Source organism: Ceratotherium simum, chromosome 20 (genome assembly GCF_057802395.1).
Source record: "Ceratotherium simum simum isolate JZ-2026a chromosome 20, ASM5780239v1, whole genome shotgun sequence".
NCBI lineage: Eukaryota > Metazoa > Chordata > Mammalia > Perissodactyla > Rhinocerotidae > Ceratotherium > Ceratotherium simum.
The window spans coordinates 54,959,750-54,983,512 of NC_141919.1; the positions used below are offsets into that span (position 1 = coordinate 54,959,750).

The following is a 23,763-nucleotide window of genomic DNA, read 5'->3' on the forward strand; positions in this document are numbered from 1 at the left end:
AGTAATTGCCATTATCATTCAAGTTTACCACAGAGGCGGTCATTGAAAAGCTGAGTTCTTTGTTTAATGACATTTTCATATCACACATGAGAGATACCAAATAAATCAGCTGAAGGGGTGAGGGGAACCTTGCTCTTGGCATGAACCTGGCTTCTTTCTTCAGCCAGAAAGACTGCTGCGAGCCAAGAGGATATGCAGAGAAAGGATACTTTTTTATTTTACTTTTTGCTTAGGATTTGCCAATCAGGACACAGTGCTGAATCGTCAGCACTGGATGTTGAATTCTCAATAGATGGTTTCTTGTTTAGACCCAGGGCAGAAGTAGCTCAACAAGAAAAGACTCTCTGACGCCTATTGGGCACATGATTTAAAAATATGCTCTCAACACCCAACTGTTTCTCTCTCTATAAAAGCTCTTTGTTCCAATGTTCTCCTTCAAAAAACCCACAGTTCAGCTTTTTCTAATATCGCTGTTAGGAAACTGATATTTTTCTGGCCAAACGTCTGCAACTACTTCCAAGAAGTCAAGCACATATTTCTATTAAGAGGAAACACAGCTAAAGGTTTTATTTTAAAGGAGGCTGGTGACCTGTGGATTCTCATTTAGAAAGATTATGCCGATTGCAGACTGAAAGGGGAAAGAGTGGGCCCACCTTAGTGAAAGCTTTGATGGCACGGGCAAGGATGGCCTCCTCCACGTCCGCGGGAATCGTCTGCAGGCTCACTACGCAATGCAACACGCAAAGGATAGTCTGGTGCTGGCTCTGTTTTTGTAGAAATCAAAATTGAATAAGTTGTTTGAAAAAATGTCTCAGGGAATAAACTCAAAGCAACTGCAGAACCAGGGACCAGTTTGTGACCAAGCACTCATAACCTCAGATACTGAACTATCTACCCAAGGCTCCACCAGGAGCATTTACTGTGTTGTGTTAATATACTTTGAAAAGCTTTCAGGAGACCAAATCAAGGTTGTTTAGTTATTACATGAAGCACAACTGAATCTGAAGACGAGGGCAACTTCAAATCAAATGTCTTCCTTGCCGTGAACTGAAGAGACAATCCACTCTTGTTCCGGACACAACTGTTTCAGTCCGGCTAGTAGATGCTGACACGGCACAGCAACACGTGGACTGTGCCCTGCCCGGTGCACACGCCACAGAGGGAGGCAGGGGAGGAGAGAGACAGCACAGCCCCCCAGGAGCACGCCAGAACTTAAGAGGGAAGGTCCCTAGGAACTAGTCCCCGACTCGACTTTAGAGAAGCAAAGGAGAAGCTCTACCACTGGAGCCACACATCCAGCGCACATCACCCGGACAGCCGCTCATCCCATGTCTGGAGAGCTACCCTCAGGGCATAACCTGAAACGCAGAAAAACCTGCCAGCACAAGTGATCATCACGGTGATGCCTGCAGGAGTAGACCCAAATAATGTAAAGGCCCTACGCGTGGGAGCGGGAGTGAATGAGGGTGAAGCAACACAGCGTGACCAAGTGCACGAGCTTTGTGTCAGGGCCAGCTGCGTCTGAATCCTGCTCTGACACGTGCTGTGTGCCTTTGGCAGTTGCTTCACCTTCCCTTTCTGTAAAACGAGGCCTCCACCTCTGTGGGCCATGGAGATGAACAAAGCTGAAAACAGAAATTATGACCTAGCAAGGGCGTGGGCTCACCGCCACTCAACAAAGGTTAGCCGCCTCCCTCACCTCCCTCCTGCTTCCTCTCTGCAATTTAACTGCTGAGAATATAGCCTAAGAGAAGGACTCCAGATGCAGGAAAAACCTGATCTTTAAAGATGTACATCACATAACTGTCCACGTCTCTGTGTGCACGTGTGCACGTGTCTGCATGTCTGTGTGTGCAGTAGTAGCACCTGATTTGGAAACAACGAGGAGATGTTTACACTGCAGCACAGCAGGTAATTCGAGTAGGTGAGATAATATTGTTTCATAAAACAAAGCCTATTTTTAAATGAAAATTTAATATCTATATATGGTTAAAAATAAATTGTATAAAAGGATCTGCAATGAAAAGTCTGCCTCCCTTCCTAGATCCATTGTCTCCTACTGTTGTTCCCTAAAGGCAACCACCATTCTCAGTTTCTTGTTTTTCTTCCATATTTTATACATATACTAATTATATACATAAATGTATATATGTGACACACATGCCTTTTTAAGAAATACAAATGAGTGCATATTCCAACCCACCTAATAGTTCTCACGTTATATGCCCAAGGTAAATAAGTAGAAACAAATATTTGAAAGTAAAAAAGTGGTTAGTTATGACATATCCCCATGGTAGAACATTACCTACCCATTTAAGTTAACATTTATGAAAAACTTACACTAAACATGGAAAAATACCTATATTATAATTTTGAGCAAAAATGAAGCATAAAGTTGTATGTGAAATGATTTTTATCAAGTTAACATACGCACTGATAAGACTGAAAGACTTGAAAATGTTCAAAGTGGCTCTCCTGGGATTATGGGTATTTTCCTTTCTTATTTTTGTATCTTCTAAATGTTTACACTGGGTGTGCATTTCTTCGCTCATCTTGGAAAAACTTAAACGAGACCCGGATATGGGATTCTGTATGAACTCCCTTTTTTATCATGGGTTTTTTAGTGTGTGAAACTTGTACTGAAGGCCTTAGTTAACTTCATCAATTGTCCAAGAGCTGCTTTACCTTCTCCAACAACAACAGCGCTTCTGCGGCATCTGCGTGTCTGCCAACCAACATGTCCACGTCCTCTTTGCTTAGCACAGGCTCCTTCAGCTGCTCCACCCAAGACCACATCAGACTGCACAGGATGAAAGGATCCCTTTCGCCACATATTCTTTCCCAAGCTGCATCTCGGGAATTTAGTTCTTTCTAAAAAGAAAGGAAGACAGACAGAGAAAGAGGGAGGAGAGAAGAGCAGGGGACAGGAGACAAGAGGAGGGGGAGGGGAGGAGAGGGAGGGAGGGAGAGAGATACAGAGAGGGGAGACGGAGGCAGGCACCAGTTGACATGTGATGACCCTTAGCCTGTCCAGGAGAGTGCAAGTCCCAGGCTCTGGGTGTGGAATGGGACCCCTCCCAGCACCCTACTTCCAGGCGGCACGTTGGGCTAAGACACTGAACTTCTCTAAGCCTCAGTTTCTGTCTGTGAGGTGCGTTCCTGCCCACAGGTGTTAGGCTAACTGACTGAAAGGTCTGTTAAAGCCCCTGGTGGAGAGAAGGGCTTAGTTAACCCAGTTCTCCACCTCATTCAGAAACCACAGAAATAGTTCCAGAAGAGGGAGGGCCCAATAGCGTAGTGGTTAAGTTCTCGCACTCCGCTTCTGTGGCCGGGCTTGGTACGTTCAGATCCTGGGCGCAGACCTATGCACCACTCATCAAGCCATGCTGCAGCGGCATCCCACATACAAAGTAGAGGAAGACTGGCAACAGATGTTAGCTCAGGGCCAATCTTCCCTACCAAAAAAAGAAACAAACTCAAACAGTTCAGGAAGAGGGAGCCTTCCTTTTTAGGCTGCTTGGAACAAAACACAAATATTTATTGCAATGAAATAAAATGGTAGATGAAAAAGTATAACTAAGAGAACATTTGCAAGCTGACCTGGGATAAGGAAAAGCTTCTCACTGAAACTTCAAAGTGTGCCAAAAAAAAAAAGTGCTTAAACGTTGGTAAATATGATATATGTACTTCTTTCAAATTCCTTTTTAGAATCCTATGTAGAATTTAACAATTAACAAAGTCCCGCATCCTGAAATATGATAGGGTGAAATAACTAGGAAGTCTTGCCCATACTTCAAATGCCTGGACATAATTTAAACAGAAGATTTTAAAACTTTACTTCACAGAGAGCAGGGGAAAAGTGAGAGAAGAATTTTAATTTCTGACAGGGTTCAGATTTATGTTTTAATAAAATATGTTTGCAACAGTAAGAAGCATAATAAGTGCTACCATTCAGTCATTCACCCATCCAATATTTACAGACTACTTACAATATGACAGGAACCAGAATACTCAACTTCTCTCTGGTTCTTACAGCAACCCACCAGCAAGGCCCAATAACCTGCCCAGGAGCCCAAAGTGAGAACAGGGCAAAAGCAGCACTCCCACCCAGTTCTGCTCTACCCTGGTCTGCAATGTTTCTGCCATGCCACCAGGGTCCTCTTTATTATCTCATAAACAAGCCAATACTTATAGTTGCATATAGTCCTTCATATCCCATAGATCATGTGTATAGCAGAGTAGCTTTTTATTCAATTTTAGGTAGCTAATGAGAAGACAAGCTGGGCAGGAAGGACACAACTCAAAGACCCTCTTAGTAAAATGACCATCACATCATGATGTTTTCTGATACCAGTGAGGTTAGGAAAGGCAGGAATGACGGAAAGTGTTAAACACACGAGCTGGATCCTGGCTCTGCCGCATTCAGAACACGTAACCTTGAGCACATCACTTGACTGCTGTGACCCTTTCTCCATACGTGATACTGAATTCATAAGGACTGTAAAGATTAACAAAGATTCTGTAAATAATATTCATCTGCCTCACAGGACTACTGTGCAAGTCACATGAAATAATAGATGTGAAAGGGCCTAGTAGAGGCACAGGTGGCATTACGCTATTCAAATCGGTTCATTTTACTCTTTCCAGAATTCAACTGATTTATTACTGAAAGGCCCATAATAAAATCTAGAAAAGAAAAAAAGGGCAAATCTATCCAAATGAAAGGGTTGTGTTCACCTCTAGAAAATGCTTTTGTATGTGTTGCTCGTTGCAGCCGTCTGGCCCACATGGGGCTGGACCGGCAGTGGGGAGCGGGGTGTGAGCTGTGGCGCCTGAAATCGGAGGTCCTACTGCTCGCTACCGCGGCTCAGAGTGATGCAGAGGGAAGACCTGCTGCGTGGAAGGCTTGTTCAGTTTGGAGTAGGAAATAAAGAAAACACTTCATGTTGGAGGAAAGCAATACATTTTAACTATCTGTTAAACAAATAGTTTACAACTGAGTACAATTCTGATGGAGAAAGCGTGTGTGGAAGTGCTTTCCTCCTGTCACACAGCTGTAAGTGGGTGTGAGGCTCCATGCCTGGTTTTCCTGCCTCTGCATCTGGAAGGTTCTGGCCCTCATAGAACGTGTACACACCTTGCTTAATTAATGGTAGAATCCAGAAGAGCAGCTTTGCAAATAATTTGTGGTAGGTGTGAGCCAACAAGTCAAGATTTCACTGAGCCAGGCCTCCCCAGGTCAGCCCCACATTTGGACAGGTTACCTGCTTCGATAACTAGGTGTATAAGGCCTGCCTCTTCTCTAGACCAGCTGCTCACTCAGGGCAGAGTGTGGCTGATTTAAGATTGCCTTTCTAGTAAAAGTACAACACAAAAAGGGGTTAAAATTTAAAATTTCACATTCTAATTTAAGTAAAAGCCAAGAAATGGACCGCAAAGACCCCATTCTTAGGTAAAACTAACGGCACAAAGGTGCTCCGGGGCTGCTCCTGTTTGCCTTCCGGAATGCCACAGCCGCCTTACTGGGGTGGACTGGGAAGTCCGCAGGAGGGAACGCTGAGCAGCCAGGGTCCATCACAAGCCCCTCTGACCTCACTCAACACTTGGGTCGATGAGCTTTGGAAAAGAATTTTCTCTGATTTCATGCATGTTTCTTGGTCAGTGGTTCTCAAAGTATGGCTCCCCACCAGGCCTCAGGTTAGAGAACCTGCAGGTCAGTTCTAAAGCTGTCTGCTGTGGGCCGTCCATCTGTCTGTCAGTCCCACAAACCCAGCAAGAAACAAGGAAGCTACTGACATCAATCAACATCAAAGGCTTGCTCAGTCAAGCACCCTGCTAAGTGCTAAGCACTAAGTACTTTCTTTCACACGGAGATTGAAAGGAACCCACACAACAGCCCTGTGTCTGTGGTTTCTAGGACAGCAGGCTCGTACTATAGCAGAGAAACCTGAAGTTCAAAAGTTAAGTATTATACAAATATGTCTTCAAGTTCCTATAACGAATTTGGGAAGACGTATTCTGTTTTTGCTCTGACATAGATATTTCCCACGTGTATATAATTAAATGAAATACAAATACCTGCCACATTTCTACCTTCCTTGTCACTTCCTCCTTTTCTGCAAACTCATTTAAATTTGCCAGGGCTTTGGCCGCCAGTATTCTCCTTGCTTCGACACTCAATTCAGACTGCAAAGCAGTGTGTGGAGCGACTTCAAACAGATCTTTGCTGTCCTGGGTCTCAGGTCCAACTGAGGCCTGTGCTTTGGGATGGGAGCCACAGTCCACAGGGCTGCAGCGCGTCTCACCATCTTCCGCGACGGAGCCTGGGTGGCAACCACCAGGACTTGCACATCCACAGTGGGGCACCTGCTGGGGAGAGCAGTTTAGTTCCTTAGGGATATTTGCAAAGCTGGGTGAAACTGCTTCCCCAAGGCTGTATGAACCTGAAACACCTGAAGAGAAGGTTCTGCTCCGCTGTACTTCCTTCGGAATATTCGTCCTATGGAAAACTGGTGACCTGTCATCTTTGAGTCCTTCCAGGCCTCCAAATTTAGCCTGATTCCAGAAAGAAAATGTATTGCGGACCAGTGTTTCCTTATTTAAATCTGGTTGTGGCGACTGTGGGGCGTGGCAATGGCTTAGGGGCTTCTGCTGCCTGGGGTTATGGCAGAGCAAGACCTGGGCAGGCACCGTCCATGGGGTCCCTCCTTGCTCCAGCAGTGACTCAGCCCTCTTTAAATCTGAGTCACTGTAGCTGAGCCGCCTTTTCAGACGAGTCAGGGGCTGAAGGCACTCAACATTCCGCCTCTTCCAAAGAGGGTCAAACTCTTGTTCACTGGAAAGAATCACCTCCTGATTCTCAAAACTGGCCATCACCGCAGTGGGGGTGAGCGAGTCCGATGCGTCACTGTCGTGCCTCAGTAACTCTTTATCCAGCTGCATTGTGACCATCTCAGAAACGGTCTTAATTTCAGCAGAGAGGCCGGGGACTTCTGCCACTTCTTCTGTCACCATTGGCCTGTTCTCAGCTAAGTCCAGCAGCAATTGGCAAACTAGGTGGATAATTTTTGGCACATGTTTCAGGAGTCGTGCCTCATAACCATGAAGCAGATGCCGCTGGCGAATGAGATACTGTGCTAAGGTGACAGCATGTGCTTTGGGGTCACAGCAAGAGAATACATTGTGAAGAGGAATCAGAAACTGAGTAAATTCCCTTACACATAGTAGCTGTCCTCGAGTTTGTATGGAATTGGGTCGCTTTGCCCGAACAAAAATAATTGCTTGGTCAGCAGTCATTCTTGTTGCAAAAACTAAATAACATGCTATTAAAACACCTAGACAGTGAAGAAGAGAAGATTGGCATGAGAAAAGCTTATATTTTAATTTATTTACATTCTTTGATGATTTAAAATTTGAATATGTGTTATGAAACCACATAAATACAGGAATATTTTAAGGACAATTATAACTTTTTAACTTTTTGTATGGGTGTTTATCTATTTACTAGTCTATATGGCACCAACCCCTTGATTGAGAACCCTCAGATGCCTCTGTACCCTGGGGCAAGTACAGGAACTGTCACAGTAAAGCTGAGTGAGTGTGGAGTGAGGGGGGATGACTAGGTGAGTGAGGGGGGATGACTAGGTGAGTGTGGAGTGAGGGGGGATGACTAGGTGAGTGTGGAGTGAGGGGGATGACTAGGTGAGTGTGGAGTGAGGGGGATGACTAGGTGAGTGTGGAGTGAGGGGGATGACTGAGTGAGTGTGGAGTGAGGGGGATGACTGAGTGAGTGTGGAGTGAGGAGGGATGAATAGGTGAGTGTGGAGTCAGGAGGGGTGACTAGGCGAGTGTGGAGTGAGGAGGGATGACTAGGTGAGAGTGGAGTGAGGAGGGATGACTAGGTGAGTGTGGAGTGAGGAGGGATGACTAGGTGAGTGTGGAGTGAGGAGGGATGACTAGGTGAGTGTGGAGTGAGGAGGGATGACTAGGAGAGTGTGGAGTGAGGAGGGATGAGTAGGTGAGTGGGGAGGGAGGAGGGATGACTAGGTGAGTGTGGAGTCAGGAGGGATGACTAGGTGAGTGTGGAGTCAGGAGGGATGACTAGGTGAGTGTGGAGGGTTGACTAGGTGAGTGTGGAGTGAGGAGGGATGACTAGGTGAGTGTGGAGTGAGGAGGGATGACTGAGTGAGTGTGGAGTGAGGAGGGATGACTAGGTGAGTGTGGAGTGAGGAGGGATGACTAGGTGAGTGTGGAGTGAGGAGGGATGACTAGGTGAGTGTGGAGTCAGGAGGGATGACTAGGTGAGTGTGGAGTCAGGGGGATGACTAGGTGAGTGTGGAGTGAGGGGGATGACTAGGTGAGTGTGGAGTCAGGGGATGACTAGGTGAGTGTGGAGTCAGGGGATGACTAGGTGAGTGGGGAGTGAGGAGGGATGACTAGGTGAGTGGGGAGTCAGGGGGATGACTAGGTGAGTGGGGAGTGAGGGGGATGACTAGGTGAGTGTGGAGTGAGGAGGGATGACTAGGTGAGTGTGGAGTGAGGAGGGATGACTAGGTGAGTGTGGAGTGAGGAGGGATGACTAGGTGAGTGTGGAGTGAGGAGGGATGACTAGGTGAGTGTGGAGTGAGGAGGGATGACTAGGTGAGTGTGGAGTGAGGGGGGATGACTAGATGAGTGTGGAGTGAGGAGGGATGACTAGGTGAGTGTGGAGTGAGGAGGGATGACTAGGTGAGTGTGGAGTGAGGGGAGATGACTAGGTGAGTGTGGAGTGAGGAGGGATGATTAGGTGAGTGTGGAGGGTTGACTAGGTGAGTGTGGAGTGAGGAGGGATGACTAGGTGAGTGTGGAGTGAGGAGGGATGACTAGGTGAGTGTGGAGTGAGGAGGGATGACTAGGTGAGTGTGGAGTGGGGGGGGGGGACTAGAGGAGTGTGGGGTGAGGAGGGAGGAGTAGGTGAGTGTGGAGTGACGAGGGATGAGTAGGGGAGGGGGGAGTGAGGGGGGATGACTAGATGAGTGTGGAGTGAGGAGGGATGACTAGGTGAGTGTGGAGTGAGGAGGGATGACTAGGTGAGTGTGGAGTGAGGGGATGACTAGATGAGTGTGGAGTGAGGGGGGATGACTGAGCGAGTGTGCAGTAAGGGGGGATGACTAGGTGAGTGCGGCTAAAAGGCGGTGAGTGAGTGTGGAGTGAGGGGGGATGACTGAGTGAACTGATGACCTGGTCTGTTTTTCCTCCTTATGCCCAACTCCAATATGGGAGAAAGCAAATCCTGCTTCTACTTTCTGTTCTCAAGAGCTCTTAAAAATTTCCATCCAATCGATCCATACACTCTGTTTGGAACTTCCCACCCCTGCCATCTTAGCCATCAATTGTTGGCACATTCCAGCCTGGCATTCTTCCCACTTGAGCATTTTTTTCTATGGAGATTATTCACATTCACATCTGTTTGTTTTCCAGACAATTCTTCTTCCACACTTGTTTCTACACTAATATGTTTTTCTTCAGACCACGGCGTAACTCTATTTTTCTAGTAGAACTTAATATTAAGGAAAACAGCCTTAACAGTGTAAACATGTATTCTTGTTAATTAATATCAAGTTAAATAAAAAGGCAGTAATTAATTAATTCAAATATAATAGTTAATTAAGATCAAAGTAAAAGGCAAATAAAAAGACATCTGTGTGATTCACCAAGTTTGCGAATCTCGTTACATATGAAAATCAGAACCTCTGAAAATTGCATGTTTTCCCAGTATGTGGTAGGGTCCAACATATCTTTTTCACTAGGACATGCAGGTCTTTAGTGTAAGCATGAAATATCTGCAGAGCTATTGTGTGGCATTGCCAGGAACCACAAGATTTTGGCTTGAACCTAAGAGCTGACCATCTCAAGCTGAACTGAGTCCCCACCCTGAAGACACTCCCAAGCAGGTGGAAGACCCCGTGGCAGGTAGACAGGTAAGACAACAGACAGAGTTGAGCTCAGGTGTCTGGTTGGACCAGATGACAATGAAGATTCCAACCCTACCATATTTATTTTTGCCCCAATATCAGCATTGCACTGAGATTCTGCTGTATTTTTAAGTAAAATCATGGATTTTTATATAGAATTCAGGCACAGGTAGACTCTCCTTCACAAACAAAATCCTTACAGCCATGTATTTAACTCTTGGCACTGCCGGTTACCCAATGTAGCAAATTACTTAACCTCCTTCAAAACTCAGGTTGTTGCTAAAGACTTAAAAAGACAGCAGGTGTAAAATGCTTAAACATAACAGGGGAAACAATTCTTGCTATTGTCATTATTATTTTGCTTAAGGAAAATTACATTTTTTAAAGACACTACATATTACAGTGTTGATTTTTTTTTCCTTTAAAGAAGAAAATCAGAGCAGTCAGTTAGCTAGCTGTGGAAACCTACCTGTTTACTAAATATGATGAGTTTTCAGTCCTAAGTCATTCAAAAAGACTCACAAATATATGCTCACTGAAATTATCTGTTTCAGATATTTCAAATATCTTTTATTAACTTCTTCTATTTGATTCCAAAGCTTTGATAGGATTCTGAAAATTATTTATCCTCTAGAATTAGGAAATATTATTCCTTATATGTTTAAATATGCTACAAGACAATAAAACCACCTCCTAGAATTTACCTGTTCGACCAAGCCCTGCATGACAATGGATAGCTACTTTTCCTTCTTGTAAGGCAAATGTCATCACCTTCACCATATCTAAGATGGTGGTAAGGGACGCTACACCATAATCTTTCCATCCGAAATTGTAGAAATAAACTGGACAATGAAAAAGAGAACAAGAAAAAAAAAAAATCAACATACAGGAAAAATACTTGCAAACATTTGAACAAAGTGAGTGAATTCATGAAAAGTATAAAGCTATTACTTAAAGACATTTCCTGCTGAAACTTAGCCAGAAAGTATGAAGGAAAAGCAGGACTGCAAATTAATAAAGTCAATGATCTATGCCAAAATTACTCAGCTATGGAGGGAAAGCATGCAATGTTGTTTAAGCATGGAAACATGTCTAAACGACTGATAAATGGTATAAAGTAGTACAGACTGATTTTCCACCTAGTGGGGAAAAAAGGTAGACACAAGCTTCTTAAAAACAAGTTCCAAAAACGGCACAGGTTGATCCTTTCCAGCCTGGTGTGAATGACATGTGATCAGTGGATTCCATCCCATAGCTCCTGTGACTGAAGAGCTTCTGGGATCGTATTGTAAAGAATCTCTGCATCCTACCCAGGAGTAGAGCGGTGCAGCACTAAAAGCATGAGTGAGTTCTGGGTTCCAATCCTGCTGCCACGTTTGAGCTGTGTGATCTTGGGCAAGTCAGAACTCACTAAGCTTGCGTGGCCTCATGTGTGAAACAGAAACAACAACAACTATGTTACAGGACTGCTTTAAGGATTAAATGAGACGACAGGTCTGGCATACCGTTAACGTTAATTAATGCAGGCATTATTTCCACAGGGTCTCCTCCCAAGATCCCTCTCACAGAAAAAAGAAATCCTGTACTTTCAACAGCAATACCAAAGAAGAATGGCAGCACTACTGAAAGTCAAAGTTAGCTCATCTTCACTTTTCAGAAGCCCTACTACTATGCAGTAAGCATTTATTTCCATCACCTTTTTAACCTAAGAGCTGAGCAGACAAAGTCTCTGAGCGCTGTCCTTGGTAACTCGTGGAGAGGAGGGTGGAAGGACTTACTGCCAGCCTCCATGAAAGCTTCGGGAAGGTACGTGAAGCCACTTTCTTGTTCCAGAGGGTTCCCACAGCTAGCATGCTCACCAGGGCGCTGCAGGTTGATCACTGTTTTTATGCCACGGCTTAAATGAAAAAGAAAAAAAAATTAGTCACATTTGGAGCTAGCGTTTTAAAAAAAGTTAACTATTTTTGATATTAACAAACATTATTAATTTCTCTCAAAACCTTCATTTCTTATTTGAAATAAGCTCTTTGCTGCCTATGGTTAAAATGAAAGCACTTTTCCATTTGCAATCAAAAGCACTGGAAGAGAAAACATGAGTGGACGTACTAAAGTAAAGTGGGCTTATTAAAGCGCACTCACCTCCGGAACTGCTCGATGATGCAGTACTTCTCGAGGAGTTCCGTGGATGGGCGAGCCATGGCCAGGATTTTATCAGTGACCCTACAGAGGGGAGGAGGGACTGGTGAGATGCACAAAGCCTAGAACGTTCCAGCTCTAAGGACTGAGATATCAAGCCCCTACTTTTTCTAAGAGTTCAACAACTCTACAAGGTAAGAATCTTTTTAGACAAATCTGGTTTCAATTTTGCATCACGATTAGATCTCTAAGAAACTGTAGCTTCTTAAATGCCTGGAAAAAATTCCAGGACATAAAGTATTTATGAACTCTGGCAAAGTGTTTTCAAGGACTCGCGTGAGATTCTAATGGACATGATGGAGAAACCTCAGCTGGCAGCAAAGGTAGCCCCCTGGACTAGTTATCCAAAGGTTCCTCACTAAACGAGGAGGGCCAGCAGGGAGGCAATCTTAGTTACCCCACTCTCTGCACCTGTTACCTAATGTGTTAAGTGGGGATAACAACGCCTGTCTCGCAGGTTGGTGTGGGAATTCAATACAACGTGGATGTAAGGTCTTGAGCACAAATCCTGGCATGTGGTTACAAATAAATGCTGAGTTATTGTTAATTTAGCATAAAAATATGGGCTTTGGAGTCAGTGGGGCCTGGTTTCAAATGCTGGATTTTCTACTTTCTAGCTATGTAGTAAATTACTTAGTTTCTCTGGACCTCAATTCCTTCATCAATAAAATGATATTAACAATGCCTACTTCACAAGAATTTTATGAAGATGAGATAATAATTTGAAAGTGTCTAGCACAGTGCCTGGCCAGTAGCTAAATGGATGTTTATTGAGTGTACGAATGGACAGAGGCCTAATAAATGGCTGTCACTCTTATTAGGACTCTGGGCTCTGGCTTCACTCTATTCTGCTTGAATTTCTCACCAGAACCTGGTAAATGATACAGCAGGTGGTCTATCAGAAGTTGTGGTTCACATGAACCTGAGAGGAGTAACAGAGACATTGGATGAGCAGGGCAGGACTCAGAAAGTTACCACCCATTCTCCCCGGGGCAATACCTGAAATTTAACAGGGACCTCCCCAAAGGTGGATCCCCACAATTTAATAGTACTTAGTATAAGATGAGGAGAGATGCAACATGAAAGCAGCAGAGGTGAAAGAGTCGAATGGTTTAGTCAATAATAAACCAAAAATATTAACGTGACCTTAAGCTGCATTATTAGAAATTTACTTGTCTGACCACACCTCAGGAAAAGTGTTTGCTTTTTCACAACATTCTTTAAGAGAGACAGTGACAGACTAGAATGTGATCTGTGGAGAGGAACAGTGACAGTGGATCCCCAACTGTATCACTACACATGCACCCAGCAAATCCAATATGAAAAAGCACAGGTTGCAACTTAGATAAGCTGGTCGACAAAAATCTAATTTGTAAATGGATTCTTGCTGTATACAGTAATTCACCACTAGAGTTCTTTAAACAGTAAATTCCTCTTAGCGTGTTTCAAATGTGATTTGGTTTGATTATCAGAATTTTTCAGAGACACCACTACAACAAAAAAGTATACTTGACCATTTACCATTAATAATAAAAAGCCGTATGATTCAATAATGAATGAATTGCATTTATATAAACAATGCAAGTATCTCACATTGTCTACTGAATTGACAACTGTACTACTTCTACTGAGGCAGACTGGAAGTGTATTTGCATGAAAAATGTGTACTTTAATACAGAACACAGGAACAAAATAAAAATGAGGAGGCTAAAGCTTACACGTATGAAACTGCAAAACTATACATGTACCTCATAATTTCTCAAATTTAAAGCTGAACATTTTAACTATTTCTAGCAACTTCTGAAGTTTAAGAGCAATATCTATAGCTTAACACAGATACCATTTCTTGAAGTATCTAGTTACCACTGCTTTAAGATACTTTACATACATCATTTCACTTAATTTAAAAAAACCCTATGGGGTTGGTTTTATTATTTCCATTTTACAGATGAGGAAACTGAGGTTCAGAGTGCCTGTGTGAGTAGGCCAAGATCACACAGCTCGTTAAGTGGCAAGCCCAAGGAAGGGAGGTGAGATCCTATGACTTTAAAACCCCATACTCCTTCTACAGCCCACTGCCTTCTGGCATCACATACATCTTCATTTCCTTTCCTACTGAGCAGTAGGTGGGAGCTACTGAAGGGATAGAATCACTTACCAGGATGAGTAGACCCCCTTAATGGCTTGCTCCTGCTCACTCCAGCGGGCTGGATTTTCATACTTGCATGCTCTGCCACCACACGCCATGGAGCAGGCCATGTGTCCAGGAATGACATGCCGTAAACGCTCTCCAACTTTTGTATACTTTGGTGTTGGACGCCCTGAATTTCCTAGAACATACAAGGAAGGGAAGATTCAAAATTCCACTCTCCAAATGGAGTAGTAACGTGGGAAACAGCCTCCATTTTATCTCAGGATTGCACACGACGAGCCGATGCCAACCCCCCTTCATTTTGTCAGAAATACAACTGTTTCCTTTTCACCTCAGTGCATCTCCTATATGAAAAGATAGAAAAGGCTTTTGCACCAAGTAATCTTCACATGTCACACTGGCAATGAAGAGGAAGAAACCGTAAAAGCAGATCTTCTACAAGGGATGAGTTTTGTTCAAAAACTATATTTTTAATGAAAAAATAGAAAACGTTCAATCATTTTATCTCCTATTACATGTCCACTGAAACTCTTGGCACAACAGACAGTAAAAAGTATAATGTAGAATTGACTGTCAAAATTAACAAGGAATAAACACAGCTCAGCCTCTTCACATTCCTTAAATTTAAACTCAAAGGTGTGGCAATCTTTAAGAAGAAAAAAAGCGTTTTACTTTTCCTCTCGGGGCAAGCAGGGTTTCTCTCAGCACTGCTGACGGAGGACACGGCCACCATCACCTGGAGAGAGGAAGAGGAGAGCATCTTGGCGGCAGAGCTGCGCCGCCCCTGCTGCAGCCACAGGACGGGGTCCGAGGCGGAGTGCCGGCGGCCCTGGAAGAAGGAGCTGAGGAAGGGCACGGCGGAGAGCCGCCGGGGCGGGTCCTGCATGGCGCTGGGCTCCCAAGAGGTAACAGCTGGAGGCAAGGAGATGTCAGCGCCAGGCTGCTCCGTGATGAAGTTACACTGAGATATGAGCATCGCTGTGCGTGATCTAACAGCCAGCCATTCAGGATAGGCTGACTTGTTTCCATAGTGACAAACAAAGAAACTACTGATTCCCACTCAGATCTGTACAGGCAAAATCCCATATGAATAGATTGCATTTTGGATAGATTGCTCAAATACAGGGAATAACAACATGTATTTTACATAGATTATACGTAAATTGCGACTACTCTATTTTGTTTCTCAAACACATTTAAAAGATCTGACTGCTCAAAGAATTACATCTAAAATATTGTAATGAATTTAGAAAAATGTCTTTATGACACAAACACTGCCTCTTACACATTTACTAAAAGGTTTAAATTCTGTTATTCCTTTCATATCTATTCTCTGCATACTTTGAAAAAAATTCTCTTTCTACTCCTCTCTAGAACAGGGCAGATAAAAAGTTAACTGTAATGGAGTGGGATATGCTGGATGCCTTATAACATTAAAACACTATTCAATTTTTCATAACCAAAAAAAACCTCCATATATTTTCTCTATAGAACTATTAAAATACATGGATAGAACAAATAAAGTCACCTGTAGGGTTGATACATTAATTAGAAGACATTTACTTTCATATTTGTATTTTCAGAATGTAGAAACCCAATTCCTGATTACGCCTTTATTGGATAGTTACAGTAGCCGTGCCTCTCAAAAAGTCAAAGACACAATTCTGTGCCTTTTGTAGATGACTATGGGGGAGAAAAGAAGCTTTAGTAATGTCTTGGTGGAGTCATACGAAGAAAATTCACTAAGTATCACATTTTTTTAAGGAACCGGATGAGGGGGAGGTAGCAACTTGAGGATAAAGGATACAAAGAACAGAAACGCTAACAAGTGGGGATTGTCCGCCCCCTCCATTAATGTCAGGCTGCACCCTGCCCCGCTACCCCAGTCTCTGTCTCTCCAAATGGTATTTCAGCCATGTGCAGATGGAAACAACCTACTGCCATACATAGGGCTCTTTTTCGTTTTGTCTGTTTTAACGATTAATAATGCTTTAAACAAGCTCCTTTTAAAATGCATCCCCCATCTCCCCAACTGGATGTACTTTGTCAAATAAGACAGAGAAGCTCAATTTGGTGCCCGGAGTCCTACTCTGAGTGTAGCACTATGCCCTTGTTATTTCATACGCAGCAATGGAAAATAATTTTTTTAATGTAAACAATCCAGAAAGCACAGCTTCCACAGAGCTTTACAGGAGAGGAAGGAGTAGATGTGGCAAAGAAGGCAATTTGGAACGTGATGGCATAAGGCCTGAAGTGCTCAAACTAAGGGGTTGGCCTGAGTCTGCTATCTGGGGAACCGGTGTCTGACTCAGTTTCTGAGCAATTCTCCATGAGGAGGTTCACGCCGCCCTGCAGAGACAGGGCTGGAAGCCAAGGACTGGGTGCCTGTATGGGTGCGAGACAGTGCAGGGGCGGACAGACAGGTGCCGGAACTTGGAGCCTAAGTGAACAGCAGCGAGACACAGAAGCTGTTAATGCAGGAGTCCGTAAGAAGAAGGCTCAAGAGAAAACCCAGCAGGCGAGCTCCACTTGAGATGAAAGGCATGTGAGGCGGCAACTAGGTCTTGGCCAGTGAGCGGGAGATGCCTGACGTCCGCAGCTCTAAGGACAACCACAGAGGAGAGTCCCAGGGACTCTGCTCCCAATGGGTCTCAAAATGAAAATGAATTTGATGAGGGTAGGACTTGTCTGGGCGAAGCTAACAAAGGTATGGTTTATGTATTATCTCAAGAATAATTTCTGCTGTGAAGTCTTAAGAACTGGGCTGACCTCAAATAAACATGTAACCGTTGAGGAGACTCAGTTACTAGACAGTCAGGGACCCTGAGTCCGGGTCTTTAGGGAAGTGGAGCTGAAGGCAAATGGCAGTCCGAAAGCTGGCTGCAGCCCTCCTTCTCAGCATGTTCTCGGCATGCTGGCCTGGGGCTCCCACTGCTCCTGGGAAGTGCCTGGCGCTGGTCTGGCACTGGAGTGGAGCTCTGCCCACCTCTGGGCACAACAGACAGGCGGAGGCCACCACTTCCCCTAGACACATGAGAACCACCATCCCCAGCGCCTCATGCTCCAAACTATTCCTTGGCAAAAAGCCCAATTCACAGCCAAATCCATTTTTTAAAACTAGTTTTGATTTATGCCAAATGGCTTTACAGTAGGGAAGTCTATCTTCAGTCCCACCCGAACACTCTAGACTCGTCTCCCTTCCCGTCTTTGTCCACAGACATAGGGATTTTCTGCCTATTTATAATCATATTGCAAATACTTTTTTCCTGCTTTTTCTAAGCAGCACAGCAACATCTTCCTGTGTTGCTTTACTCTTCTCATAATTTTCATTTAATGGATGCACAAGGATTATGACACATCAAGATGACCCATCATAATTTACCTAATCATTCCTTAGTGGTTGGATATTTAGGTTATTACCAATGATTTTATTTAAAAATAAGACATTAAACATTTTCAGGACTAGAACCTTTTATTTCTGTTTTTCCTTCAGTAAACGCCCAAAGATGATATGACTGGTGAGCAAAATTAATTTTCAAAGCTCATATTTTTATTTAGTTGAGTCTTTACATGTTTCAACAACCAAGTATGAAGCAGCTGAAAGAGAGAATATTTTTAGCAACTCAACACAGGTTTTTTCTGAGGCCAGAGAGAAATAGAGCATTAAAATAAGGGTCGGGAGATGCCATCTCTGACAGGTTGTTGTGCCAGCCTCCTTGACCTGAGAAACCTCACGCCCTTTACTCGTGGCCTTTGAACTGCGTCTTTGTTCACAGAATGTTGCCAAAAAACAACCAGGCAATGACTTTAAAGGGATTATTTTCTAATTCTTGGAATAAAAGATATTATACTTGTACCAAACTGGTCTTTTTGTATTCTTTTTGAAAATATTTATTTTATTAATCGTGTGGGTCAATTTAGTTATATATACCCACACTTTTGGTTTCATACATGTATAAGAAAGCATATTCGTACCACAACCTAAAAATCAAATAAAAAATTTAAACTGGGATAAATTATAGATTGCTAATAATGAATTGTTCACAGTCTTAGAAATAATATTTTAATTTTTATTTAAATTACCATTAGGAAAAAAATAGAAGGCTTATCTTTAAATAAACAGGAGCAGCAAGACTATTTTAATTTCTATTTTGTGTTTTATATAAAATGGAAATTTTTTAGAGTAAGAGTAATTTAAGAAGGGTCATGCTTTCAACAGACACAAGGTAAAGGCCTTTTTTTCTGGAGGCCACAGAGAGTGTCTGTGGAACCTCATTATCCTAAGCTGCGCTCGCCTCTCTTCCTTCCTCCCCAGTTATAACTTATTTGCACAAGAACCAACACTACTGTTGTTTTCCCACTTATCTGCTAACAACTGATCTATTTTTTCCTCCTCTGACAAAGTATTTTTCCAAATACATAACAAAAAATGTCAGTTTTCTCTATCCCATGAATATAAACTCATAGGGGACCCTGCCTCGTTACTGTTCTCATCCTTCTTCCCGCTTCCACATATGCTGTCTCTAAAAAAAATCAGGCTTCAAGAAAAAGTAGGAAAACAATACCAAAGAGAATCCCCATGAGCAAGCCTATATCCTCCCTCCCCGAGCTGCTGTAACCAACAATGCATGAAAGGCCCCTCTCCAAGCATAAAGAATACAGGCGGTGCACTCCAGGCTCCATACCATAATACCTTTGTGGCCAATGACCTACTTGCAGGTGGACAATCAGACCCACCCAAATTCAGAATAATACTGAAGGAACCAAATGCGATACTGATCACTGCTAATGTAAAATTATCTACACTTGTGATAAGCATAATAAACAACAAAGAAACCCACCTAAAGGTACCTATGAGCCCTCAGCCTTTTCCTCTTTATTTCTACACGTGGGTGGTTAAAGCACTAAAGAGTCTAAGCAGATCTGGAATCCCAAGAACTGGTAATTTCCTTTTATACTCAAGATTTCAGAAAGGGCTAATAACTTCCTATTTAAACAAACTCGTGCAACACTAGGCCCGAGAATGGAGTGGGAACTGGAGGTCCATCTAGCCTCATTCCTAAGTCAATAAAGGAGTCACTTCCAGGAACTGGGCTGGAACGCTGACTTTTCAGCCTCCTGTTTTTCACTTTTTGTGACAGGAGGCTCACTTCTCACAAGGCAACTAACTATTCAACTGTTGGATGGCCCAAGAATTTTCTAATGTTGAGTCAAAATCCATTTCTCTGTAAACACTGGTTCTAGTTCTTCCCTCTGAAAATAAAAAACAAAGCATCTCTCGCTTGCAAGTTTTTCAAATATCTAAAGATAGAACTTCTCCAAGACCTCCCCAACCCAAATCAGCTCTCCCCTATTAGCCTCTATTTGGGCTAAATCTTCTTAATTTTTCAAATATTCCTAATATATGTCATTGTTCCCAGATCCTTTACTACAATTCCCCTTCTTCTGAGGACCCTTCCTCCCCCTTCACAGCTAAATTTCTAATAAAGTTGACTGCATTTGTCATTTCCATTTGTCACCTGTCTCATCCTCCCTACCTGACTCGGATCTCTGCTTCCACCGTCCACTGAAAATTGTTCTTGCTAAGGTCTCCAATGGCCTCTTTTATAGTTTTCATCTTATTTGATTGCTCAGCAGCATGCAACATAGTGGAACAATTTAGTTTTAATTTTAAAATTTTTTTGGAGAAAATTTTATTTTTTATTTTGAGGCAATCTTAAATTTACAGAAAGAGTGTAAGTATAATACAAAGAATATTTTTTCTTGAACCGTTTGAGAACAAGCTGCAGACATGCTGCCCCATTACTTCAAATAGCGTGTTTTTCCCATAAACAAAGACATTTTCTACAATTTCCCAAAACCTGAAAATTACAATGGATACATTACTATTTGCCCTCTATTCCTCAGACCCCACTCAAGCTTCACTGGTTATCTTAATGTTCCTTATATAAAGTCATACCATACAATGTTCAGACTCACATGCTATATTTAGTTGTCCTGTCTCTTCTGTTTCACTCTAGAACAAGTTCCTCAGTCTTTCCTTTGATGCCCCTGACTTCTGAAGAGTACAGGCCAGTTATTTTGTGGGACATCTCTCAATTTGGGTGTGTCTGTTTCCTCATGATTAGATTCAAGAAGCCCTGTGTTTACTGGTGAAGAATGGACTGTATTTAGAAACCCAGTCCAGGTGCTAGGTATGCTCACTGCTATTAGAGTGTTGTTGCCAGCAGGCCCTCTCAGCGGACACAGCCAAAGAATGTGTGCGTTATATACAAGCACACACACACCCCATATATTTACATCCATATTTATTTCTGTATGTATGCATATATATTGAAAACCAAGAATTCTCCCTGATATTACCAATTCCAATCTAACAGGGTTCCTCCTAATTTCCCCCCTTTCTCTAACTATAACTCTTCTCCGATGGTGAGAACTCTTACCATTATCCTTAACGGATTTACTTATCTGACCAGGTCCCTCTATGTGACCAATCTCCCCTCACTGCCATTGCCCGTCCTCTAAGCGAATGCTACCCTCCCCCAGTGTAGACCCTAGCACCTGGGCCAGGCTGCTGTTGCCACCCCTCTGCGGACCCTCCTCACCGGCCAGTGTTCTCATACTGTGTGCAGGGCCACCCTGCCATGCAGGAGCCTCCTCACCTCACCCGAGCTCTGACTGATGGAGTCATCCAACACTCTGAGGCAGGTCAGCCTCTCTCGCACACATCATCCTGCTCACGCATCATGACTGCCAGGTTGCTCCCCATACAGATCCCCTCACCTTGCCTGGCCTCCAGCACTGCAGCCTTACCCACCCTCTGGTGTGGATGCCTCCTTTTCGTGGCCCTGCCCAGTGGCTTTTGGACTGAACTGTTCAGGAGGGGAAGGGAAAAGAGGAAGAAGAGGAGCTCCTTCCTTTTTCCTTTGTTAATTATGGTAAAAGACACATGACAAAAAATTTACCATTTTAACCACTGTTAAGTGTACAGTGCAGTGCCATTAAGTACATTCACACCGTTGTGCAACCATCACCACCATCCATCTCCAGAACTTTTTCATCTTCCCAAACTGAGACTCTGTCTCCACTAAACACTGACTCCCCATTTCTCCCTCATCTCAGTGCCTGGCACCCATCATGCTACTTTCTGTCTCTGAATTTGACTACTCTAGGTACCTCTTGTAAGTGGAATCATATAATTATTTTTGTCTTTTTGTGACTGACATTCCCACTCAGCATAATGTCTTCAAGGTTCATCCATGTCGTAGCGTGTATCAGAATTTCTTTCCTTTCTAATGCTGGATAATATCCTGTGGTATGTATATGCCACATTGTGCTTCTTTATCTGTTGATGGTCGTTCAAGTTGTTTCCAACTGTTGGCTCTTGCGAATACCACTATGAATATGAGTGTACAAGTATCTTCTTAAGTCCTTGCTTTCAATTCTTTTAGTATATACCCAGAAGCAGATTTGCTGGATCATATGGTAATTCTGTTTTTAATTTTTGGGGGAACTGCCATAGTGTTTTCCATAGTGGCTGTACTATTTACACCACCAGCAATACACTAGAGTTCCAATTTCTCCACATTCTCACCAACACTTGTTATTTCCGTTTTTTTGATAATAACCATCTTAATGCATATGCAGTGGTATCTCATTGTGGTTTTGATTTGCATTTCCCTAATGGTTAATAATGTTGAGCATCTTTTCATGTGCTTATTGGACATTTGTGTATCTTTTCTAGATAAATGTCTATCTAAATCCTTTGTCCATTTTTTAATTGGGTTGTTTTTGGTTGTTGAGTTTTAGGAGTTCTATGTATAATCTGGATATTAGTCCCTTATTAGATATATGATTGCAAATAGTTTTTCCTACTCTGTAGGTTGACTTTTCATTCTGTTGATATTGTCATTTTATGCACAAAAGTTTTAAACTTTGATGAAGTCCAATTTATCTAGTTTTTCTTTTGTTGTCTGTGCTTTTGGTGTCAATCCAAGAAATCACTGCCAAATCCAATGCTATGAAGCTTTTCCCCTATGTTCTAAGAGTTTTATACTTTTAGCTCTTATGTTTAGGTTTTAGATCCATTTTAATTTTTGTATATGGCATAAGGTAAGGGTCCAACATCATTCTTTTGCATATGCACACCCAGTTTTCCCACCACCAACTGATGAAAAGATTGTCTTTCCCCCATTGAATAGTCTTGGCATCCTGGTCAAAAATCATTTGACTATATATGCAAGGGTTTTTTTCTGGGATCTCTATTCTATTCCATTGGTTTATATGTCTGTCTTTATGCCAGTACCATGCTGTTTTGATTACTGTAGCTTTGTAGTAAGTTTGAAATCAGGAAGCAAGTCCTCCAACTTTGCTCTTCTTTTTCAAGATTATTTGGGCTATCTGGGGGTCCTTCAGGGTTCCACATGAATTGGGTGGATTTTTCTACTTCTGCAAAAAAAGTCATTGGGATTTTGATGGGGATTCCATTGAATCTGTAGATCCTGTTGGGTTGTACTGACATCTTCACAATAAAGTCTTCCAATCCTTGAATGCAAGATGTCTTTCCATTTATTTTGATATTCTTTAATTTCTTTCAGCAATGTTTTGTAGTTTTCAGTGAGGCAAGCTGAGAATACTGGGGCCCTGATTGCCCTCACTCCACCTCGTTTATACATCAGAGGTTCCACGCTGATAAAGGCAAGCCAAGAAGACCAGAAGCTACCACCCCACTCAGCTTGCACAGTAGAAGTATCACTTAGAGAAGGGGGCTGCTGTCCTTGTCCCAAGCTCCAGAGCCATGCCTTGGAGATTCTGCCCAGAGGGAAAAGGCTGACCTTAAAAACAGAGAACTCTGAAGCTCTTCCCAAAGAAACTGTCTTTATTTGAAACACAGTGTGGGAAAGTTCAAGCCTAACAGTGTTCTCAAAAACAATGAAGGCTTTGGTGTTAAGCAATTAAGAGGAAGCTGGCAGATTCATGAAAGCAACAAACTAAACTGTAAATCAGCTAGCTTACCAGAAAGAACCAGAGAAAGAGACAACTAAGAAGATCCCTCATAGGGTAGGAACAAACTTCAAAGACTGGCCTCAAAAATTATCAGAACTTAACTGGATCAAACTACAGAGCAATATATGCTCCAGGGCTTTGTAAAAAACAATAGGGTGACCAGCAGGCAATTAGTGGAACCTAACAGCTGGATGTAATAACAATTGAGGGAGACAGCTTAACAGAAAGATTAGTGAGAGAGAGAGAGAGAGCAAGACAGCCTTGCCACAACCACTGTCCTCCCAGGGTGACTGTGTTTGCATGCCTAAGCTTTAGACTGTGGAGAAAACAGACTTGACTAAAATGTCTAGTCAAGTCTCCAAACAAATAGACAAGCAAAAACAACAAAACAAGCCTGGAAAAGGGAGAGGAGAATCAGCATCTAGAGATGTCATTAGGACTTTCTGTGAGAGGGCC

General features: G+C 42.9%; 1 protein-coding gene across 3 annotated transcripts in view; it reads right to left on the bottom strand.

Annotated features, from left to right (window-relative positions):
• PTPDC1 (protein tyrosine phosphatase domain containing 1) overlaps positions 1-23,763 on the bottom strand; it is a 68,253-nt gene that overhangs the window by 1,997 nt on the left and 42,493 nt on the right. Inside the window, exons 4-11 of one of the 3 annotated variants that reach the window (XM_004442735.3) lie at positions 14,974-15,290; positions 14,308-14,479; positions 12,093-12,173; positions 11,732-11,850; positions 10,658-10,795; positions 6,079-7,334; positions 2,686-2,871; positions 654-764 (exon numbers count right to left, since the gene is read on the bottom strand). In XM_004442735.3, coding sequence (XP_004442792.2) covers positions 654-764; positions 2,686-2,871; positions 6,079-7,334; positions 10,658-10,795; positions 11,732-11,850; positions 12,093-12,173; positions 14,308-14,479; positions 14,974-15,290 — 2,380 coding nt within the window. The remainder of the gene's footprint in view (positions 1-653; positions 765-2,685; positions 2,872-6,078; positions 7,335-10,657; positions 10,796-11,731; positions 11,851-12,092; positions 12,174-14,307; positions 14,480-14,973; positions 15,291-23,763) is intronic. The other 2 variants (XM_004442736.3, XM_087444801.1) reach the window with 2 other exon arrangements.